General features: G+C 48.4%; 1 protein-coding gene and 1 non-coding gene across 2 annotated transcripts in view; both read right to left on the bottom strand.

The window, feature by feature from the left end:
• Nucleotides 1-22,022, bottom strand: part of LOC144103455 (acetylcholinesterase-1-like) — a 164,668-nt gene that overhangs the window by 12,745 nt on the left and 129,901 nt on the right. Inside the window, exon 6 of the mRNA XM_077636168.1 lies at nucleotides 6,125-6,403. Coding sequence (XP_077492294.1) covers nucleotides 6,125-6,403 — 279 coding nt within the window. The remainder of the gene's footprint in view (nucleotides 1-6,124; nucleotides 6,404-22,022) is intronic.
• Nucleotides 15,160-15,232, bottom strand: TRNAP-CGG (transfer RNA proline (anticodon CGG)). The gene has a single exon. It is a non-coding gene; the product is annotated as a tRNA-Pro (tRNA).

The raw sequence follows: 22,022 nt of genomic DNA, 5'->3' as shown, positions 1-22,022 counted from the left end.
ACGAGGGCACAAATTTACCTAAGCATATCAGAACCTGCCCTGCACGCTCTTGTGAGGTATGTTTTCTATGCTGCGGATTATTGCCAGCAGTAGCAATGTGAAAGCAAGAGAACTGGTCGAAGCGTTCTATATCAAAAAGAAAGGCAGTTTGTGCGTCAGCGAAACATCTATATCTTTGTACAAGACGGAAAAACAGTTTTTTGAGCGATGCTTATCGTGTACGTCTTGGTGCGTGAATATGCTCCTTGCGCAGGCGCAGGCTGATTGTATATACATGCATGTATGTGGTTTCTTTAAATTAAACCCGTCGTGAGAGGCGCTTTGTCCCATTTTCTTCTCTCGTGTGTATGTGTGGTTTTGGCGCCTTTAAAGTACAATGATCAATTACCAACTAGCCCAAAAAGAAGTTCACGTCCTGGAGCGGGCAAGTTTAACATAACACCACACGGGATTGGAAAAATAAGTCTATTTTTAATCTTTTTACGTCCATGCCGGTCCCTTTCGTATGACCTTTAAATGAACTTGCTGTACAATAAAACTCGGTGACAGGATAGTGCACACACTGCAGTGGTTAGAACATCTGGATGCACCTACTCAATAAATCGCCTGCGGTACTCGCATGTTTCTCCCCTCCATGAAAAGGTCCCCTCAACACCGACACCTATTTAGCCACTACGGCACCGACACACCGACAAACACCGCCTTCCATATGATGAAGCTACGTACAAAGCCATTGGGCACGTGAAGATATTTATGTTTTACGCCAGGATATAAAGTGGAAGAAAAGACAGGACGTCGTAGCGGGAAATTAGTGCTACACCATAATAGAGGCGCATGTGATACGTCCTAGAGAGCGGATGTGCGGCTTGCAACATGTTTTAAAGCGCCTATAACCATCTTTGGAACGAGTAAACGTCATGACATCCATTTTTTGACGAGTTAAATAAGGGATCAGCCATTCCATGCCTTAGCTCATGCCGCACCGTATGTGATACGTGGACATCTAGTGTTCGGTTTCTTTTAATACCGGCTCTCAAATTATCCGCTGCCCAAGTGGATAATCAACTGTGTAAAACAAGCTTTCAGGCTTATATACGACATTCCTTAAACATAACTGCAGTACAATAAATATAATCACATTCACGTTTGTTTGGGTATGTGCATCTTTCTTATTAGAATCTCGTTTTTGCGCTTCAGTCCTGTCTAAAGATACTAACTTCCTTTAAAAAATATAAAATATTTCTTCGTGATTTTCTCCTTCTTCAGTTATCCCAAGCGTTTTTCCAGTGTACATATACCAAAGACTATTCATTTCACAGCGATAGCTGTTAGGCACCCGTCCCTGGCTTTCTCGGCGTAACCGGTAGTGCGCTAGCAACCACCGGTTGCACCGGTCAAACTTGGGTCGCATAAGCCTACAGGGGGATCTGTTTGGAACAGCCGCCTGCCAGTGCAGGGGTGCATCACGTGGCCACCATTCCAGTGGGGACAAGACTAAACACCTAAACAGCTATCGCTGAATCTCACGTTACATAGTCGTAACCTCCCTGTGAGTTTTTTTACTACATCTTCGTGTCCAATTTATAGCGATGTGCTCAGTTTTCGGGAATAGGAATAACCTTAAAAGGTGCCTTGGATGTGTGCGCCTTTTGAAGAATCCGATAGGTGACCATATGAAGTGTGTGTGCCGTCGAAGTCTCCGCTAACTATAAGATACCCGAGTTGGTAGAACGAAGAAAACGAATCCATTCAAGATCGAGAGGTGCGGAGCCAGAACGGCAATGAAAAGAAACTAAAATAGCGGCTGTGGGTGCAGGTTTAACAAAAAAAGTGACGATCTCTAGACATGTGCTGCAACTGTGAAAGACTGAGCGGCGCATGCGGAACTGAATTGTGAATATAAATTCCAGATGTGCCTGGGCTGAGGGAGGAGGCAGTGCAGTAGCAATCCTGGGATAGAGGGCGAATGGTATGCGAAGAAACCTGAAAGGCGTGGAAGTGAAATACACTCGTGCAGTGGGAACGCCCATGCCATCAGCTTCCCGTCGCGAAGGCAGATATTGATTTCAGAGACCTTATTAGTGAAGCCTCGGCAGTTCCACTGCGCCACCATAGGTCATGCGCTGCCCATGGCGAGGCCGAAGAGCTTCTACGATGAGGAACTTCACCTGCTGCATGAGCACTAATATCTTATTCACTGTCGGAGTAGTAACGGTTAACACGTAGTCGGCACCTGATCATGGCCCGGTGCTCATTGAAGGCCACCTCTGTGAACATTGCTGCTGAGTTATTAGAATTCTTCGCGAGGAGTGAGAACGACACTGCTGCTGCTGCTACTGGTTCTGGGTGATTTCGTCTAGACGGCAGCGAACCACTGCGATGGCGTTGTCTAAAGCTTTGTCTTCGTCTGTGATATCCACATGTGTTGGATGCAGAGGTCATCTTGGTGTACTATTTGATCCACGAAGGTGAGCCACTTGTGAGTAGGCCGCTGAGAAGACGAATGGGGAGCAGCGGGGTTAGGTGAACGACATTCAGGGAGGTGATTGCCGTCACATGAGCAAGCCATAAACCGATTACTTGGAGAAATATCTATTTTTGCACACGGCTTGCGCAAGTTCTTCGCTCGCTTCCTCTTAGGACAAGCGGAGAAGTGAATTGCATGCCCCGGCGATTTGCATAGCGCAAAAAGAACTGTAGGTTCATTCATGTCGGCCGAAGCTGCAGGGTTAGGGCAGGTGTTTGCTATGTCCTTTTTTATGGCAATGATCACAAAAATACAACGAAGTCAGAAGGGCTCTGTTTTAATAATCGCACCGTAGTACGTAAGGTACTTCGGCAGAGACAACGGCTTCGCAGGATGACCAGGTATGAGCCCCGGCGCTCCGTAGGGCATGTTTGCAGAACAGCGCGAGTGGAACAGCGAATGATAGCGCGCTCATCTACAGGAGGACTTGTGCTGTCGCCATGATAAACCATGCAGCGGAAGGTGTCAGGGCAAGATGTAAAATATATTTGCACCTGTACATGTTTCCTGTCCTCCAGGAGTATCTGCGCTACTGCGCATATTTTCTGGTCATCCACCAAAGAATGACAAATTTATCGCGAAAGTTTTCAATGGGCAATGGACGACAAATGTACAGTAATTATGAGCCAAGGACGTGGTCAGTTGTGGTTTGAGCATACCGGGCAGGAAGAAGCTGTCCTATCAAATTGCATTGTAAGCTTGACGGTGACGCGGGACGAGTTAGGAGCTGTTGTAACTGACGCTTGAGTCACGAGAGGCCTCTGGGGAGTTGGCAGGGGCTCAGACACTGATGGCGGCCCTTGATGGAAATACTAAACTGGTGCCACGCGCACAGTTTCTTCAGGAAGTGCCACAGGCACGGAAGTGGTAGAGCACTCCATGGCACAGGCCAAAGTCGTTGCATCGGATGACGCAGCAGCACGGCCGTGAAGGCAGCGTCAGGTGGTAAGACATCGGGCGCCCGCGTAGCTGTCTTCGACGACGCAGACTACATGCAGGACCGTAGCGCGGCCTCGCTCGGCAGCGAGGAGTTAAGTTAAGCCTATCATGCGCTTGGGGAATCCGGTTGGGTTTTCTCACGTGAGAATGACTCCACCTCACCGGGAAACTCTCCACAAGGGCGCCTTCAGCATTCGTTCTCACGCTGGACACTGTCCCTCGCAGCACGCAAGAAAAAAGGCGAAACAAGGCAATAACACAGAGCTAGAAGAAGACGCGTGTCCACCCACTACGTATTCGTCTTCTTCGGCTGTACATAAGGCTTTCGTTATTTCCTGTTTCATTACTGGCGGGATTATCTATTGTTGTGCGCTACTGCCTATGTAATTAACGTGCAGATTACAATGGCTACTGTATAAATTTGTGTAGAACTCTTCGCCTTCTTCAACTATCTTTTCCATATTGCGAGCGACATTTCCCTCTTTGTCCCTTAGCGAATACATCGGGTCATACCGATGTCTAGTTTCCTCTTCAATGCTTTTAGGCTACCTCCGCTCTTTAGAGCACGCTCGATTTGCTCTGTTTAAACTTCCTTATGTCGCCTACTTTGCGCTTGTTGATTAAGTTGATAGTTCTGCCAGTTCTCGTCTGTCTGTAGGGTGAGAAGCTTTCAGGTTTTGGCGACCTTGATCAGGTTTTTCTTATCCTGAGGTAGCTTGCCGGTATCCAGTCGAAACATCCTACAGCCTACTTCTACGGCGCACTCCGTAGTGATAGCTGTGCGATTATTGTTCATTGTTTTAATATCAACAACCTCTCTTCTGGTAGAGGCGAATATATGTTCTAGAGCAATATTGTGAATTCTTGTACTTTCCCTCTAACCGATAACTCGATACTGCTTCACTAATTTCTTCCGTTCCCTGTTCAGTTTTAAGGCAATTACAGTCCTTACCATTCTTTAGTCGCTACAGCGCACCTTTCCGATGTCCTCCACATCATGCACGATACCAGGGTGAGTGCTTAGTAGGCAGTATATTCCACTGCGGTCTCACCATTTGGGCTCTTCCATGTCCACTTTCTGCTTTTTCCTCTCCGGAAGAAGGTATTCATGATCCCTAAATTGTTTCTGTCTGGGAACTCCACTAAGAAATCCCCCTTGTATTCTTTGAGCATATTGCATAGCCGCATACCACCCGCTTATCTTGCCTTCGCATACGCAGTCGCTACGTGGTAAGACGTAACCCGGTGCTACGCAGCTGATAATAAAACCTTTTTGTGGCTCTACGTAGCCGTCGCCGCGACGCCAACGCACCCCCAATGACTGGTGCAATAAATTTGAGAAGCCAGCCACCGCCGTATCACAGCCCGCTCTCCGCATTAAGGGCATGACGCTTTAGCTGATGGGCTAGTGGCCATACACGCAGGATTTATCTTCCACTACGTGACATTCATAGAACCCTAGAAGTCCTCATAACACTACAGCGCAGTGGGGCACTGGATAAGCAGTGCGCCGCTTCCCATGACTGACACGTGATTCCACCGGTGGAATTCATGCGATCCAGGCTGCTGTTCCCGAGCAACTTTGCGCAACCAATGATTAACTTAACTTGCACCTGCCAGGTTGCATGAGGACGCGACCTTTTATAGGTATCATCAAGTGTCAACACACACACATACCCAGAATAGTTTTCGCTCAATGGGGCAAGTAAGGCTCAAGCCTTAAAAGCTGAATATAATGAAGAGAATCAGAAACAGACAGCGCCCGTCGTATTAATTGTACCTCGCTGTGTATAAGGAGAGAAAATTTGTCGTTTCTAACTTTTATGAAATGTCCGTATTGCCGTGCACACACTTGTTTTATGTGTAGAACGTTCAATCCGGTGATTTATTGATTTCAGTTGGATAAAACTGTTTCGGGGCCTTGTGAGGTAAAATTCGGACCTGTGTTTTAATTTCTGTTTGTTTTTGTGCAGCTGCGCAGATAGAGCTTTATGTATTCTTCACAATACAAGCTTTACATTATCGTAACAAAAGATTCCCTTGTCAACAGTACGCGAAGATTAAAACTCAAACACAATACAAATTATACATATTTTTAGCGCAACCATGACAGGACACAGAGAACAGAGACAAACCCGAGTCTCTGTCGTGGTTGCGCTCAAAATATGTATAATTTGTCACAAATCCAACTAGCCCAACGTCTAACTCTTTCAAGCGCAATAGCCTAGCTACTGCAATGCCGCATTGGTAGCGATGATGTCGTCACAGCCAATAGTATTAAATTGATTCGATTCCCCTGCTATTCACTTTCGCTCTTCCCCATTGAACGTGCTGCGTACACACATTTGCTGCTGCCAAGATGAGACACTTTCTAAACTTACGATGGTAAGATGAAGAAATTCAGAGCAAATGAAACATATGCATCCCTGTGTAGAACGTAAATCTTGAGATATTAAATCCATTTATGGCAACCTGCTTCGAGCTTCTTTGCTAAAGCTCAGCATTAACCGCACTCACTCTACCCGCGACGTCGCGTGTTAAGTGTCAATACTTTCTGCCGACGTTTTCTCATAATTTTTATTCTTCATATTTAGCGGCCAATACGAAGCAGTAAGTTTATTGGCAGGCTACGCGCGGTAAACCAGAATATGGACTTACCGTAGGGTGCCCAAAGTATGTGTCTTGGATAAAACACGTCCACTTGCATGCAAGAAGGTGGTGTCTTTGTTGCATCAAGTGTGCTGTCTCCCCAGGGAGCAACAGGCTTTGGTTTCTTATACCGTAGATCGCCGACGGGTGGTTGAGCGAAGGGAACACCCGTGAAAGAGTAAACTTCAATGCCTGCCGCGGAAATGCGTCTAGAACCGCGGATTTTCCCCACGGGTGGATTCACAACAGGAGCACCTCGCAGAGTTCCAGCAGTATTCGACAGTAGTTCTGACGCCGCAGATAATTCGGACAGCAAGCAAGCCAAGAGAAACGCAATGAAAGGCCGCTGCGCTGACCTGGCTGACATTTTGATTCCGCCGAAGCTTGAAGCCTATCTGTGATACAAAGAGAATGTGTGACACCTAAGAGGATACACTGTTTCCGCACCTGCGCTCGTACCTGCAGCTGCATTGGAGCTAGGCATGCGCAGAATAAAAAAAAACACATGCCGCCCATTAGCCTCATTCAACACGCAGACTGTCGCTCGCAAGCATATCAAGGTAGACACACCGTGATGCGAGCCGCTGGCCTAGAAGATGATATGTTCACAACGAGGCGCCTTGTGGTAAGGAGCCAACGCCATCTTTTAAGTGAGTCGACAACTACACAATGACGAAATAATTAAAAACAGAAAAGGAACCTCGAAATTCAGCTCTTGTATAGAGGAGCAAAATTTCTCGAACGTATTGTTGTTCAGCGCAACGCATGAGACAAGGATTAAGAGTGAAGACACGAGCGCTGACTACAAAACAAATTTCAAGATACTCCGCACTGGTTTTTTCTTCTTTGATAGTCCCTACAGTGTGCCCAGTGGCTCTTATTGATGCAGTTCTAGGAGACTCACTGCTAACCTAACCTAGTCCTAAGCTTGCGCCCCCCTATTCTAGTCACGGCTGCCTAGGATTTGTGATTAGGAGCGTCTGCAACTAAACTGGTAAGGAAATGCCTCTTTCATTATTCCACCGTGATACTGAAGTAAAAGTGGTTGTGTTGAACCAACCGAAGATAATGTTTTGAAAAATATTTCATAGTCCCAGGTTGCCTGCCTGAAGCAACTTACATAGCGGGAAATGTAGGGGGTGTTACGTTTGGAGACGCCAACATGCCAAGAATATTAAAGCCACTGGGAATCATTCATCAATCTACCGAGGCTTCAAAGGGCCGTCGATGTGGTTGCAGCGCTACGAGTGCAGGTGGTGGCGTCTACAAGGGTCCTTCCCCCCCCCCCCTGCTGTTTACGGGGTGAAACGGCTCCCCGCTGTCTGAGAACGGCTTTGGTGAACTTGTCTTTTGTTCTCAACGCCGGACCCACCCGGGACATTTTTCTCCCGGAGGGGACGGCGGGGGAGCCGGCGAGCGGCGGAACTGCAAATCAGCCGTGACAAATGCGGCCGGGTTTGACTAAGCCAACGTCTCTGGAATCTTCGTGCTTCGAAAACAACTTCGACTTAGACTGTGCTTTCCCACACCCATACGTGAAAGCTTCTGCGAACTGCGGTGGGATCCATTCGCACCACGCTACCGCTGTGAAGTGCAGGTGAATGATCTTCGACGCTCTCAATGGGACCCCCTTCGGGCTATTCATCACTGAAGCCTGGACAGCGCGGACACTAATCTGCCAGAAGTGGCAAGAGTGTGTGGCTGGGGGCGGACCCGGAAGACTGGACACGTGATCTACATCACAGTGATTCGACGCATTTTTAATAAACTAGATTCCCCAACTAGGGACCTGGGGACAGCGGACCCTATTTAAGCAGCGATCTGGCGTGTGTTCGCCAGCTCCCGATTTACTCTTTCAATGTTTGTATAAATGCAAATAAACCCTTCAGTTGCTCCTTTACCTCGAGGACCCTCTCATCTCTTCGTCAACCCCACTACAGCAGTCTCCCGATCCGGAACCCGGGGACACCGACCTTGGCGAGAGACGGCACAGGCGAACCAGGGGCCCGCATCTAACAACTGGTGGCAGCGGTGGGATCGAAGCGCAATCCCCCAACACCGGTGGCCTGCTACGGGAGAGAAGCCCCACTTCTAACAACTGGTTGGCAGCGGTTGGATCGACCATGCGGCGTGGTGTTGCTTCCGTGGGTGAGTGTTTGAACGTTGCTTGAGATTCGCCAGGCTTCAATTGTTTGGGTTAATACATTGAACTGCTGGGAATCGAGGGAAGTTGATCAGTGAGTCTGAGTGCGTGTAGCTCACGTCAACAGTTGTTCAGCAAAGTCAAGGCTCAGAGCAGCAAACATGGACCTAATGAAGTTGCTAAGGGCAGATTTGCTGTCAATGTGCGAAGAGTTGGGTGTAGATGTAGGGGTTAAGATCAAAAAGACGGACATTTGCAAATTGCTCTTGGAAACCGCCGAGGAAGGAATAATTACCGATACGTGGGAACTCCTCAAAGCTGAGCGAAAGAAAAAGGAAGATGAGCTAAAGAAAAAGGAAGATGAGCGGAGAAACATAGAGGAACAAAGGCTAGCGGCAGAGAAAAAGAAATGGGAGCTCAGAAGGTTGCAGCTTGCGCATGAGAGAAAGGAACTGGAAGATGAGATCTCGAGAGCCAAGGCTCCAGAGAGAGCGAGTCAGGCCGGATCGTTCCAGTTGGACAGACGTGACGATATAAAACAGTATTGTGAAACAGCGCCCACGTATGAGCTAAAGAAACTGGATGATGAGATCTTGAGAGGCAGGACTCCAGAGAGAGCGAGTCAGGCCGGATCGTTCCAGTTGGACAGACGTGACGACGTGAAACAGTACTGTGAAACAGCGCACAACCGTCAGGAAGACTGCGGAGCTGTAATGTTGAAACGCAGTATCGAAAGCCACGCGGAGACAGAGGACGAAAGCTCAATTGCAGACGAGCAGGGCGTTTCAGGGGTAAGCGCTCAAGCCGATAAGCGGGCGGTGGATGACTGCCTTCAGGAAAGCGAACTGCCCAACTCGGGGGCAGCGGAAGGTTCGTCTGTCAGCGGTGTGGAGCTGACACTGACCTGCGAAGGCAAAGCGGCCAGTCTGCAATTGGATGAAGGTCTCCGAGGTGCCTCTGAAAAACTAGATCAAGCTAGTTGCGATCAGGAGACACAAACGGAAGTGTCTAGACGTAAAAACAGGAAGAGGGCACGGACCAAGAAAAAACGGTTGAAATGCCAAGCCCTAAATCCAGGAGCGCAGACAGGTGCTAACGTTAGCACAGATAAAAGTGCGGCAGAAGCGAAAGAAAAGACTTCCCGCATGGGACCTTGTAATTTTGCAGCTAAAGTTACTGGTCAGGCGGCACGCGCAGATGCTTCTGAAGGTGACCGCAGTGACAGAAAGAGAAAAACGCGTCTACCAAGCAGAACAGGAGCGAGGCTCTTGAAAGGGCAAGGGCATCGGCCGGCATTAAGACCCAGACAACCCCGACCTGACAAAAAGGCGGTAAAGAAAAAGGCAAAGTGGCAGGAGAGATCAGAGGGCGCTAGATCGCGGGACACCCGGCGCATGCGAGCGCAGTGGTCCAGCAACAGAGACCGCGCACGCAGGCATGTTCAGCGCGCGCTCTGGAGAAGGATGCGTCCTGCACTTTCCGCACTGTATTCGAGGAAGCGCGCAGGGCGAAAGGGTAGGCGGGCTTGCTTGGGGCGAGAACAGAGAGCAGCTTCTCGCTCCGGTCGCTGTCCGTCGCCCGGAATCGGTTATCGGCACTGCATGGGCTACCGGGGCCTACTGAGCGCGTCGATGGACTGTGGAGAGGACAGTAGCGATCAGGAATGTCTTCTTTCAGTTGCCCTTTGTCACGAGTTGACAGTCGTACAATCAGTCAGAGCGCGACCCCGGCGGGCGCGGCTGAAGAACTAATCCTTTCGACGCGGGGGTGGTGAGCCATGTTTGACCCCGCGTAGCAATTCGAAGTAGCACTTCTTTTTATTCCTCTTTTTTTGTGTGCGTGTAAAAACGGGGAAGGAAATGCTATTTTGTTTTAAGTTAAAGATTTGGATTTGATCAGGTGTTGCTGTTTTCCTAACAGTTAGATCAAGGTTATTGTGCCATTCAGTAAGAAAGGACGTGTGTCAATTTGAGATGCTACCAAGTGATAAAGGCACTCACAGGAGTTCAGCGAAGACATTTCCCGAGTTGATGATGAGCTGTTTGCTTATGTAGAACCGTTTCAAGCAAGCAAATTTCTTTGTGTTTGAAAATTTGACACAGGTTTGCTTTTTATCTTCAGTGGATTCAGAAATGTAGAACTTGGTCGAGATACCAAGAGCTTGTCGCTACATTCACTACATTAACAGCAGTGTTGCTAATGTCAGGCGAAGGCAAAGAAAGCACGGATATTTGTGCCAATTTGAGTACCTGTGTTTAACGGTGCTAGGTTAGATAGCCGATTTTGGTATTCAAAGATTACGCGAATGAAGTGAGGCTGCAGAATTCTGCAGAGAACAGCTGTAGCAGCTTTCTGTACAAGTGATGGGGACGAGGAGGCCGTCAGACCTCAAGATAGCCCCTATCGCTGAATTCCCGCAGCCCCGAACTAAGACGGATGTACGTTCATTTCTCGGTCTTGTGGGGCACTACCAAAGGTACATACCCAACTATTCACAGCTAGCAAGTCCTTTGACCGATGCGCTTCGCAAAGAAAAGCCGAATAGCGTTATCTGGGACGCAGCAAAAGAAATTTCGTTTCAGAGCTTGAAGAGCGTGCTGGTTTCGCGGCCCGTGTTACGCGCGCCGGACTACAGCAAGGAATTCGTGGTCCAGTGTGACGCCAGCGACCGGGGTATGGGGGTCGTATTAAGCCAAGTCGGAGACGACAATGAGGAGCACCCTATCCTTTATGCCAGCAGGAAGTTAACCGTAAGGGAAGAAGCCTACAGCGCTTCGGAAAAGGAATGCGCTTGTCTGGTTTGGGCCGCACAGAAGCTAGCCTGTTATGTTTACGGGGCGAAATTTACTTTCGAGACAGATCATTGTCCGCTTACATGGCTGCGTCAAATGTCGCCCAAGAATGGCCGCTTGCTTCGATGGAGTCTAGCCCTCCAGCAATATAACTTTTCTGTGCGATACAAAAGAGGCAAATGTCATGGAAATGCCGACGGATTGAGCAGGTTATTCCCATAATTGAGGTATCCGTTCGGTGGCAATTCGGTGCCTTTTCGTATTTTTTTTTGGTACTAGTTAGCTTTGTTTTGGCGTGGTGTCCTATTATCCTTTTTCTTTTGCTTCCAAATTTGCCACCTCTCTTCAAGCTGTGTTCGGCGAATCGGGCTTTGGCAGCGAATTCGGCAGACATGGAAGCTGTTCTTAGTAGCCGAGATTACTGCTGTCAGCTACAAAATTTTGTGCTTACGTTTACATTGACAATGCAGTAGTATTGCATAACAGACTGGCGGCTCTCGGGTGAATTTCGTGCACTGCCTGGGGAGTGGCGCCATGTTGAGTGGCTGATTTGGACTAATGCCTCCGTTGTCCGAGGTTTAGGACTCTACTCTGTGCTTGCAGACAAGATGAAGAAGGGCCTCCCACGCTACAACTCAAGTCATCTCTCCTCGACCAGTGATTGTGACCACTGGCCGATCGAGATTGTCCTGGCCGCGGAGGAGCTGTTACGTTTGGAGACGCCAACATGCCAAGAATATTAAAGCCACTGGGAATCATTCATCAATCTACCGAGGCTTCAAAGGGCCGTCGATGTGGTTGCAGCGCTACGAGTGCAGGTGGTGGCGTCTACAAGGGTCCTTCCCCCCCCCCCCCCCTGCTGTTTACGGGGTGAAACGGCTCCCCGCTGTCTGAGAACGGCTTTGGTGAACTTGTCTTTTGTTCTCAACGACGGACCCACCCGGGACATTTTTCTCCCGGAGGGGACGGCGGGGGAGCCGGCGAGCGGCGGAACTGCAAATCAGCCGTGACAAATGCGGCCGGGTTTGACTAAGCCAACGTCTCTGGAATCTTCGTGCTTCGAAAACAACTTCGACTTAGACTGTGCTTTCCCACACCCATACGTGAAAGCTTCTGCGAACTGCGGTGGGATCCATTCGCCCCACGCTACCGCTGTGAAGTGCAGGTGAATGACCTTCGACGCTCTCAATGGGACCCCCTTCGGGCTATTCATCACTGAAGCCTGGACAGCGCGGACACTAATCTGCCAGAAGTGGCAAGAGTGTGTGGCTGGGGGCGGACCCGGAAGACTGGACACGTGATCTACATCACAGTGATTCGACGCATTTTTAATAAACTAGATTCCCCAACTAGGGACCTGGGGACAGCGGACCCTATTTAAGCAGCGATCTGGCGTGTGTTCGCCAGCTCCTGATTTACTCTTTCAATGTTTGTATAAATGCAAATAAACCCTTCAGTTGCTCCTTCACCTCGAAGACCCTCTCATCTCTTCGTCAACCCCACTACAGCAGTCTCCCGATCCGGAACCCGGGGACACCGACCTTGGCGAGAGACGGCACAGGCGAACCAGGGGCCCGCATCTAACAACTGGTGGCAGCGGTGGGATCGAAGCGCAATCCCCCAACACCGGTGGCCTGCTACGGGAGAGAAGCCCCACTTCTAACAGGGGCAAACTGTTTTGATTCTTATTTTGTTGCGCTATGGTACAGATGAAGAAAAAAAACGAGGACTCCCTTCACCTGAACGTATGGACACCTGAGCTGAATCCTTCGACACTGCTTACTGTTATGGCCGGCTACACGGAGGTATCTTTGAAACCAGTTCGTCCGCTATGACTCTGCCTGAGGGTCACAACTCGGCTGCTTTGGAAGACGTCGTCGTAGTTACGATTGCTTACAGGTAGCGTTTACTGGGCGCAAGTAATATTGGGCTTATAAAATCGTAATATGCAGAGTACAACAGAGGCAGCCGCCTCAAAGACGAAGGCTGAAAAGAAGAATTTTGCATTCAACTTAAAGCGACTTTTTTTAGAAATTCTTTTTTGCGGGCCTTTAAGCTCTACAGTGTTCTTCTTCGGTGTAGTGATTTCGTAATAGGTGAAGGGCTTGTGAAATGTCTGTGAAAAACGTAAGGTGTCCCCACCAAGCCAAACACGAGGCTCACAAAGCATTTCGCTATAAACAGCAATGTTAACCCGAGAACTGTAGTTAAAAGCGTGCCTGCGAAAAAACTCCTTGCAGCTTATGCTCTATACAGCATGCGAGAAGCCAAAGCACGCCTGCATCTAAGCCCTTCGGACATAAATGTAAACAACTATCGCCAAGATACCTATTTCGCACTAGCGATTGCCATGCATTATGATATATATGTCCATGTGCACACATTGTGGAGAGCGCTTCAGCAAACAATGTAATTTTGATAAGTTAGCTTCTGTTTTTAAATAAAATACGCGAACAAAAGGTCTCAAAGCGTAAGAATATCTATGACTCGCTATGTCGCTGTTATTGTGTATCTGTTATTGACCTATTCAACACAACATCCCTAGAACATATGTAGAAACATTTTACACACTGTTGATAGGTCAACGAGCTGTTTCTACCGTCGATAGCCTAGTGATTCTGCTTCCGGTTATGGTCGTGAAAGGACGCAGGATGGCCGGCTATTCGCAAGCTGGATAACAGCGGATGCTGGCCGCGAAACATAGTTTTTGGATAATTTGAAAAAGTACAGGATTGTAGAGCCGCATCTGCCTATCGGAAAAAGACTGAGAACAATGGCTGTTCTTCATTTTGACGCCGCTGCAATGCCTTACAGTGTAGAAGATTTCCGCCAGTCGATTAAAGAAGCCGGATTCATCGAACAAGTGGGCGTACCAGATGCCGCGTGTCTGGTTAGGAAACTTGCGTAGCGAAGAGGCCAAGAAAAAGCGGCTCGACGTTGGGGATATCATTTTTAAAGGGAAGACTTGCGTAGTTTGTGATCCTCAAAGGCATGATGTGAGCAAAGAAACTTTGCGTCGGGCGGTCGATCAGTACGGCGAAGTAAAAGAAGTCTCGCGCGATGGATGGAAAACGGATGGGTTTGAAAAAAACTGACTCGACTAAGCGATTTGTGCGACCGGTTCTAAGAGAAAATGCAAGCCTCGAACGCCAACCACATGAGATCCGTATCGGAAACAAGACCGTGTTAATCGTCGTGCCTGGGTGTGCTCCGATATGTCTCCGCTGGCGCAACGCAGGTCACATTAGTCGAGACTGCTATGCGTCCAGCCAGTGCCACGCATACGGACACTGAGAGGCTGAATGAAAGAAGTCGTACGCCCATGCTGCTGGGCGAGGAGCACTCGGCGAGAGAGCTGCATATGGACGAGGATGAAGCTTAGCTGGCCGCCTCTAACACAGCAGTAGTGACCCTAACGGCCGCATCGAAGCGCGATTACAAAGCAGACGACATGCCACGGACTCCTGAATGAACGCTCAGCCCACCCAAGTTGAAGATCATTAACGCGGGTACCGAGGCAAAAAAGGATATCCCACGCCCTGCAGGAAAAGGCAACGGGGAATCCATGGAGGTGACCCTGCGGCTGCTAAACGGCCCCAAGGCGACGTCACTGCAAAGAGCCAGGAGCAAAGTTATCATCCTTAGGAAGCCAACGGGACTCCGGAAAGGTGAAAAGGCACGTGCCACCGGCGGGCAACTGTGGTCGTCTCTTCCTCGCGACCTCACCTGAAAGTCCTATTGATGGCGGGATGGCGCAATAAGTCGCCGGGTTGTGCGTACGAGGGATAGCGCCCTGCTGGTAGCCTGTACTTGCTGAGCGATGGCGTCTTTTGAAAGACACCTCGTCGTAGCCACGCTTAAGGTCAGAGGTCTTTTATACAGGAGGAGGCAAAATGAGCTTTTACAGCTCGTGACTAAGCAGCAATTGGATATTGTAGCAACATAGACAAGGCAAATGAAATGAGGGGCTCGTTTGACAAACATATTAAGGAAGCCAACAGCCACCGAATCTAAGGTGCTTAAGGGAATGCTTGTAATGTTTTTTTAACTTGTAGTGCCAATCAATTGGTTCAAAGAAAATTACAGATAAAGCAGCAGAGAAACAACCATGCCGCCGGCGGGATCCGAACCCACGACCTACGAATACCGCGTCCGCTGCTCTACCGACTGAGCTACGGCGACGGATGTCCAGTCTGCTGCTTTCGTCGGTATTTATGTTTCGCGTGTAAGCGAACCTTGAGAGTGTTCACCAGTGCCACCCTCGTCCATAGCGGTGGACGTAACACGTCCTGTAATACCGCGAGTGTGACGTAGAACGTTATCTAACGGTGAGGGGGAAACTGTGCAAGAGCCCTCTTATGCTACCTATGGCATCGAGACTGCCAGAACCGAGACCGCCGTTAAGCTATTAGCAGGCAAGGCAAATGAAATGAGGGGCTCGTTTGACAAACATATTAAAGAAGCCAACAGCCACCGAAACCAAGGTGATTAGGGGAATGCTTGTAATGTTTTTTTTTAATTTGTAGTGCCAGTCATTTGGTTTAAAGAAAATTACTTATAAAGCAACAGAAAGACAAACCATGCCGCCGGTGGGATCCGAACCCACGACCTCCGAATATCATAGAGCACTGAGCGCGATATATATATATATATATATATATATATATATATATATATATATATATATATATATATATATATATATATATATATATATATATATATATATATATATATATATATATATATATATATATATATATATATATATTACCCAACAAACACAAAACACCCTCAAAATCTCCCAGAAATAGGCCATCAGAACGTTTGGAACCTCCCCAGGAGGTGGTCATTTTTCCCGAAGACATCCAAAAAACGTCCCTACAACTCGCCGTGTCTAAAAGTTGTGCGTCCCAGGGAAAGCCCCAAAAGGTTAATGCTCGATTTCTCGGCTCTGGCTAAATAAAAATATTTCTTCTTTTTCATGCAGATTTCAGGCATCTACGCACACATATGTGTCAAATTTCAGGCGCATGCTTACGTTACAGGTGGTGTAATACATGTGTCCACTCGCGTGAAAGCATGCTGGCTAGGCCATTCGGACTTACCTGTTTACATAAGATGTGCTTTAACAAGGTGAGAATTTGGGCTGGTTAGTGCATTATTTTGTGATGGGAGCAGCGCAGCACGAGATAAAGAGAGAGGCGGAACACGACACTGAATTAGAACGAGATTTTTAATGCACGTTCGTCGAATATATACTCGATCGTATAAGAAGGAAAAGGAACATGAAAAACGCATAAGATGTACACGTGGTAAAATATTAAGGCATCGCACGCAGATAATCAATTTCTCTGTCACGAAGCGGTATTGAAGGTATGTAGACGCATATGTCGCTCTTTTGTCGGATGTTGAAGGCTTCTTCAATCTCCCTTGGTCCGTTGATCAAAAAATGGCGGGATGATCATTGTGCTGATAAGCTGCGGAGCACATTCCTGCTCTCTGCAATGTTTTGCTAATTCACTGCTGATGGCGCCATTTAGGAATCTTTTGTGCTCTCGAAGCTGTTTTTTCAAACAGCGCCCTGTTTGACGAATTTAGGTGCGTCCGCACGACAGAGGTATTTTATAAACCTCGCTTTTCACACATTTCATATGTTTGTTCCGGTGTTTTTTTCTTGCATTGATTTTTTCTTTGCTGGCTGTTGATTTTGGCGCACAGGCTTCTTAACTTGTTGGGTGCTGACATGGCCACTTTTACACCAGCTCTTGCGGCTACCTTTATGAGACTGTGGGAAATGCCATTAATTTAAGAAATGACCGCGTACGGCTTCCTTTCTTCTAATGTGGTTGTGACATATTTTCTGCCCCTAAGTGCTTGCAGAATCTCTTCTGTGACACTGGATAGCAGTCTCGTTGCGAAACCTGCTGCTTTCAGTTGACGGTTCTGGATGTCAAAACTTCCTTCAACTTCAGGATGACCGGATCTCGTCAATGCGGCTCTCATTGCTGTTCTTTTCTATCCCTGCTTGATAATCTTGGGGTGCGCAGGTGTGTAGGGGAAGAGTCCCTTCTAGCTTCGTGGTCCGTACCGCCAGCATATGTGAGCGCCTAGAAAGGTTAGCGTTAAGTGAAGAACGTCAATGCGGCTCTCACTGCTTCCTTGTGCTTTCCCTGCACCTTGTTGCATAGGCCGGCCAGGGAAAGCACAGGGAAGGATGCGGTATCAAGCACGCAGAAGGATTTGTCCCGTGCAAAAGGGGGGTCGTTTACCGTATACCCCTGTCCTGTGGCAAAAGCTTCATCGGACAAACCTGACGCTGTATAAACGTCAGACTACAGGAGCACCACGCAGGAATAGGCGCATTGGCGGGGGGAGGGCATGTGGTCGACCATTGTCGCCACTGCCGTGGTTGCATGCCTCGGTTCCTCGATACTACTATCCTCAACAAGTTCGTGTCTTAACTAAGCAGAGAAGTGTACGAGGCCTACTGTATCAAGAAGGACAAGCCTCTTATACTTAGTGGCACAAGCAGGGGCATATTGGTTTACATTCTTTTTCTGGCTGCCCCACCATACTTTTTTGTATCAAGAAGGAATCCGGCTCGTGTGTCAGCAAAACCTCGGTAAACCTGTCTGATGAAGAGTATTCGTATCTTGATTGCATGATGTCTCGTACACGCCTGCGCACAATGGTTACGTGATGATCGTTTGTCATGTTACAATGTGCTTACGATGACTGTATAAATGTGACGGATTGTTGTAATAAACCAGATGAAGATCAGCGCTCTGTCCTGTTAGTTTCTTCCTCGTTCCTTGTATTTTTGTGCGTGGTTTCAAGATACATTCTACTAATAGTCACCAACTAGCCCGTCCCTATTATTCTTATCAAGATTGTAACGCAACCATTCGTTACAGGGGCCTAAAGTTTGCCGCGACGGCAGCGCCGTGCTCCCTCCATAGTGGCGGAATTCTGAAGCTGCTATCGGGCGCGACAGAGGCGCGGCGCTCCGCGCGTTGGATGGCTGGAAAAAACTTTATTGCTCTATTTATAGCTTTCAGCGGCTAACAGAGGTCTCCATGTTTTACTGAAGTCTCCGTCGTCTTCAGTAAAACATGAAGACCTCTGTTAACCGCTGAAATTTTCTCTCTCCGCGTACTGCTCGCGCCGGTCTCTTCACGGGCGCGGCGGATGCGAGCACAGCCTGGCGACTGCACAGTGCGCAGTGGTGAGCAGTTTTTACGTGGTGATCGTATTGACACGCAGCACCGTGGTTGCCTAAATGCGGGGAAGCGTCTTGCTTCACTTGTGGGCTTCCTTGAAATGACGCATTTGCATACTGTCATGTGTGCTGTCAACAGAAATTACCCAGGCGGCACAAATCGTTCACTGCGAAGTACCGGTACAGTATTGAGCGCTGCAGTATTGATTAAAAATAGCACTAATGATCTATCTCCTGCGGCAACAGGAGAGAGCACTCGCGGGACCTTAATATACGTGCACTTACTCGGCCGACACCTTGTAAACTGGCAGCGCATACTACTCCGAAGGCGAAGATGGCAGACACGATTCCACATGTGAACTAACATTGTGTCTCTGTCGTACACACGTGGTAGCAGTGTGGCTCTGCAGATTACAGACCAAGGACTGTAGACCTCTGGCGGCCGCACAATATGGTTACGTGCCCCGTCGATGCGCATAGGAACTGAGTTGTGCCAGGGGTTTGTGAGTTTAACCTCCCGAGGGCTGTACGTAGATTGTGCACAAAGCCGCTTGTGAAAGGCTCGGGATTAATAGATGTTACTTATTATTATTAGATAATAATATATTAGATATATAATATATTAGATATCAAGAGATATTATAGATATTAATAGATATTAGATTAATAGGTATCTCTATGGTAAATGCTCCATGTGCGTTAAATACGACCATACGGCAGAAGCGGCTAGGCAAGCGCGCACCGGTAAGAACGGCAATGCGTTACCACTTTGATCGTATCAGCCGCACGCCCATGCTAAAACTCTCAAAGCTCAACAGAATGGGATTCGTTAATGCACACCGACATCGCGAAATGAGTTTTCATATTTAGCACAAATCTAAACGCGATGCGATTCGATCTGCCACACAGTGGTGTGTAGCCTAGCGCCGAAGCCATTGAAACACCGTGGAAAGGGAAAAGAGAAAGGCAGAAGAAACGTGTCACCAGCACGCGCTGCGGAAGTAAGCAGATCGAATTGAGCTAGCAAAATTTGAAGACACGAAGAAAAAAAAGCGCGAAACGCATTCGTGCCGCAGTTTCCTTCGAAGGTAGGCTTTACTTTCTGTTTTCGCATCGTACACCATGTCGTTATGCACTCTGGGCACAAAAGTAGGGCGCGACGAAAAGTGCGCCCTTTTGGACTATATGCTTGAAGCCGCGCACACGAGCTGCTCCCTCTCTAAAGCACGAGAGCGCGCGCAAATATTTGCAGGAGTGTCAAAGCGCGAGGACAACCCTCGAGCAGGCGCGCTCTTCCCTCGCAACGGCGTCCATGAACGAGCGGAGAGAGCATAGCGTGCGCGAAGCGAGCTCTTCTCACAAAGGCGCCGAAGCGCGAGTCAGAAAGAACGAGCGCGTGCGCGCAAACTAGTTTCCTTCGCGTGCGGGCGAGCCAGACCCACAGAAGTCAGTGGAGAAGTTCGTCGCCCTGCATGATCAATTACGAGGATTCGCTCGGTGAGGTCACTGTTCACTGGCATCCGCAGCGCCCTCTGACCCAAGTTGTGTCCTCTGGAGTATATAGAGCGTTCTCGCAGGGGCCATGCGATTTATCGCCGCACATCGCATACCTCTCTTGATCAAGTTTTTGAGAAGCTCACGATAGGGTTTCTCCGACGATATATGAGGCTTTAATGTTATGCCTTTAACCCCATCCCGAGGATCCGAATGGTGGTCTTCTCGGGAATGGACTTCAGTCCAATCAGCGGTGCAATCATACTCTGACACTGCTGAAGACCGCCACCATGCAGGTGACCCGTATGACTAGTAGAGTATCCAGCAAGAGACACGGTATGAAGGAGAGCGACACACTTAAGCTAGTCAGGAGCCTCGTGGTTAGCAGAGTGGTGTATAGCCTTCCCTACCACAACTGCATCAGGCAAGAAGAAGAAAAAGCGGACGTCATACTACGAAAGGCGTACAAAACTGCGCTTAACCTGCCGCAGTGCATATCGACCGAGAAACTGCTAGCCCTGGGACTGCACAATACCTTCAGTGAACTGAGAGAAGCACTACTACGCTCTCAGGCACGTAGGTTGATGCAGACCCCCAAGGCAGGGCGCTCCTGCGAAGATACGGCGGCAGCAACATGATCCAAGAGATCGAAAGTACCGAAGACATTCCGGACAACTATCGCACTACACTGCGAGTCGCACTGATACCCAAGAATATGGACCCGAACCTGCACAAGGGGCATAGGGAAGCAAGAGCAGAGTACGTGTAGAGAACCCTGGCAAACAAGGACAACATAATGTATACAGACGCGGCAACGTTTGATAAAAACGGAAGACAAAGCAGCAAAGCAGTGGCATCGGTGGTCAATTCGGACCTCAAGGAAATCACCCGCGCATCACTATAGGACTGCACGGTAGTCGAGGCCGACGAGACAGCTCTAGCTCTGGCAGCACTGGAGGGCTACCGATCTGGCAAGTCCCTCACAATAATAACAGACTCTCAAGCAGCATGCCGTAATTATACAAACGGTAGAATTGGGGGCAGAGCACGCAACATATTCTGCTCAAGCGACCCGGGAAACAAAGTTCAGCATACCATAATCTGGGTACCAGGGCACACTGGCATAACAGGGAGCCAAGAGGCGGATAGGATAGCTCGAGGGCATACCAACCGGGCGTCCGACACATCCAGCCTTCAGGAACCCGGGTCAGTACCCATTTGCTACTGAGATATCTTAAATTATTATAACGGGGTCAGAACGAAGTATCGACCCCCAAATAAGGATCAAAGCAGAGAGGATGCTGTTGATGGCGAAATCTTCAGACGGGTACTTTCCCGAATCTAAACCTTCTTAATAAATTGTTCCCTGCGCAGTATAAGGCTAGGTGCCCATGGTGCGGAGAGAAACCAGATTTATAACATATATCATGGGCCTGTCAAAAGATTGGGCCTCCAACTATCCATAGAATGAAAAACCCGAGTGCGGAGCAGTGCGAGAGTATGCTTTCCAGCGTAAGCTTGAAAGGCCAAAGGTGCCTAGTAGAGCGAGCTCGCGAGATGGCCATACTCAGTAGAGCCTTGGACTAGGCTCGTGAATTCGTCTTTCGTGAATGAAGACGGAAGACGCCATCGGAAGATGGAAGAGGCCGTCAAAAGCCGCGAAGATCTCTTTTCTAGAGCTCAATAAATGTTTTTCCTAAATTAACCCGATCCTACCTTTAACCGTTCATCGGAAAGCTTTCCAGATGTCTTACGATTTCGCGTTGCGCACAACATACAGCTGGTGGTCAGGTTAGAAGTTAGCTCGCGGCTGGGATTCCAACCAAAGACCTCTAAAGTCACGTTGGGATATTCATGTTTTCGCCTTCACAGCACGAAAGGAGTCTTAAGAGGCCTGCTTAATTTTAAGCTTTGTCTTTTCTTTCTCGTCACCTGCCTCTTCACGCAGTAAATATACTGCAAGCGAACACATCTTCCGCTGTTTATTTGCGATAGGATCTTAATCCAGCCTAACCATGCCGTCTCTTACATGCAAATGCGCCATGCATATATATGTAAGAGTGTGGAAAACAGTGGCCAAGTTTCACCAGCGTATTAGAATAGCATTGCTAGTCATGGGGAAACATTAGATAACTAGGGCCATTATGGACTGTGTAACGGACTGCCGATGCCAATATGGGCTGTATAATGTACAACCAGGTCCACAGCTGGAAATTACTACCAGTGTGATGTAAATAGTGGTAAAGAAGGGACACT

This window comes from Amblyomma americanum, chromosome 9 (assembly GCF_052857255.1).
Source record: "Amblyomma americanum isolate KBUSLIRL-KWMA chromosome 9, ASM5285725v1, whole genome shotgun sequence".
Classification (NCBI taxonomy): Eukaryota; Metazoa; Arthropoda; class Arachnida; order Ixodida; family Ixodidae; genus Amblyomma; species Amblyomma americanum.
Note: the sequence above shows the minus strand (reverse complement) of the source record. Positions and strands in the feature narration are given on the sequence as shown.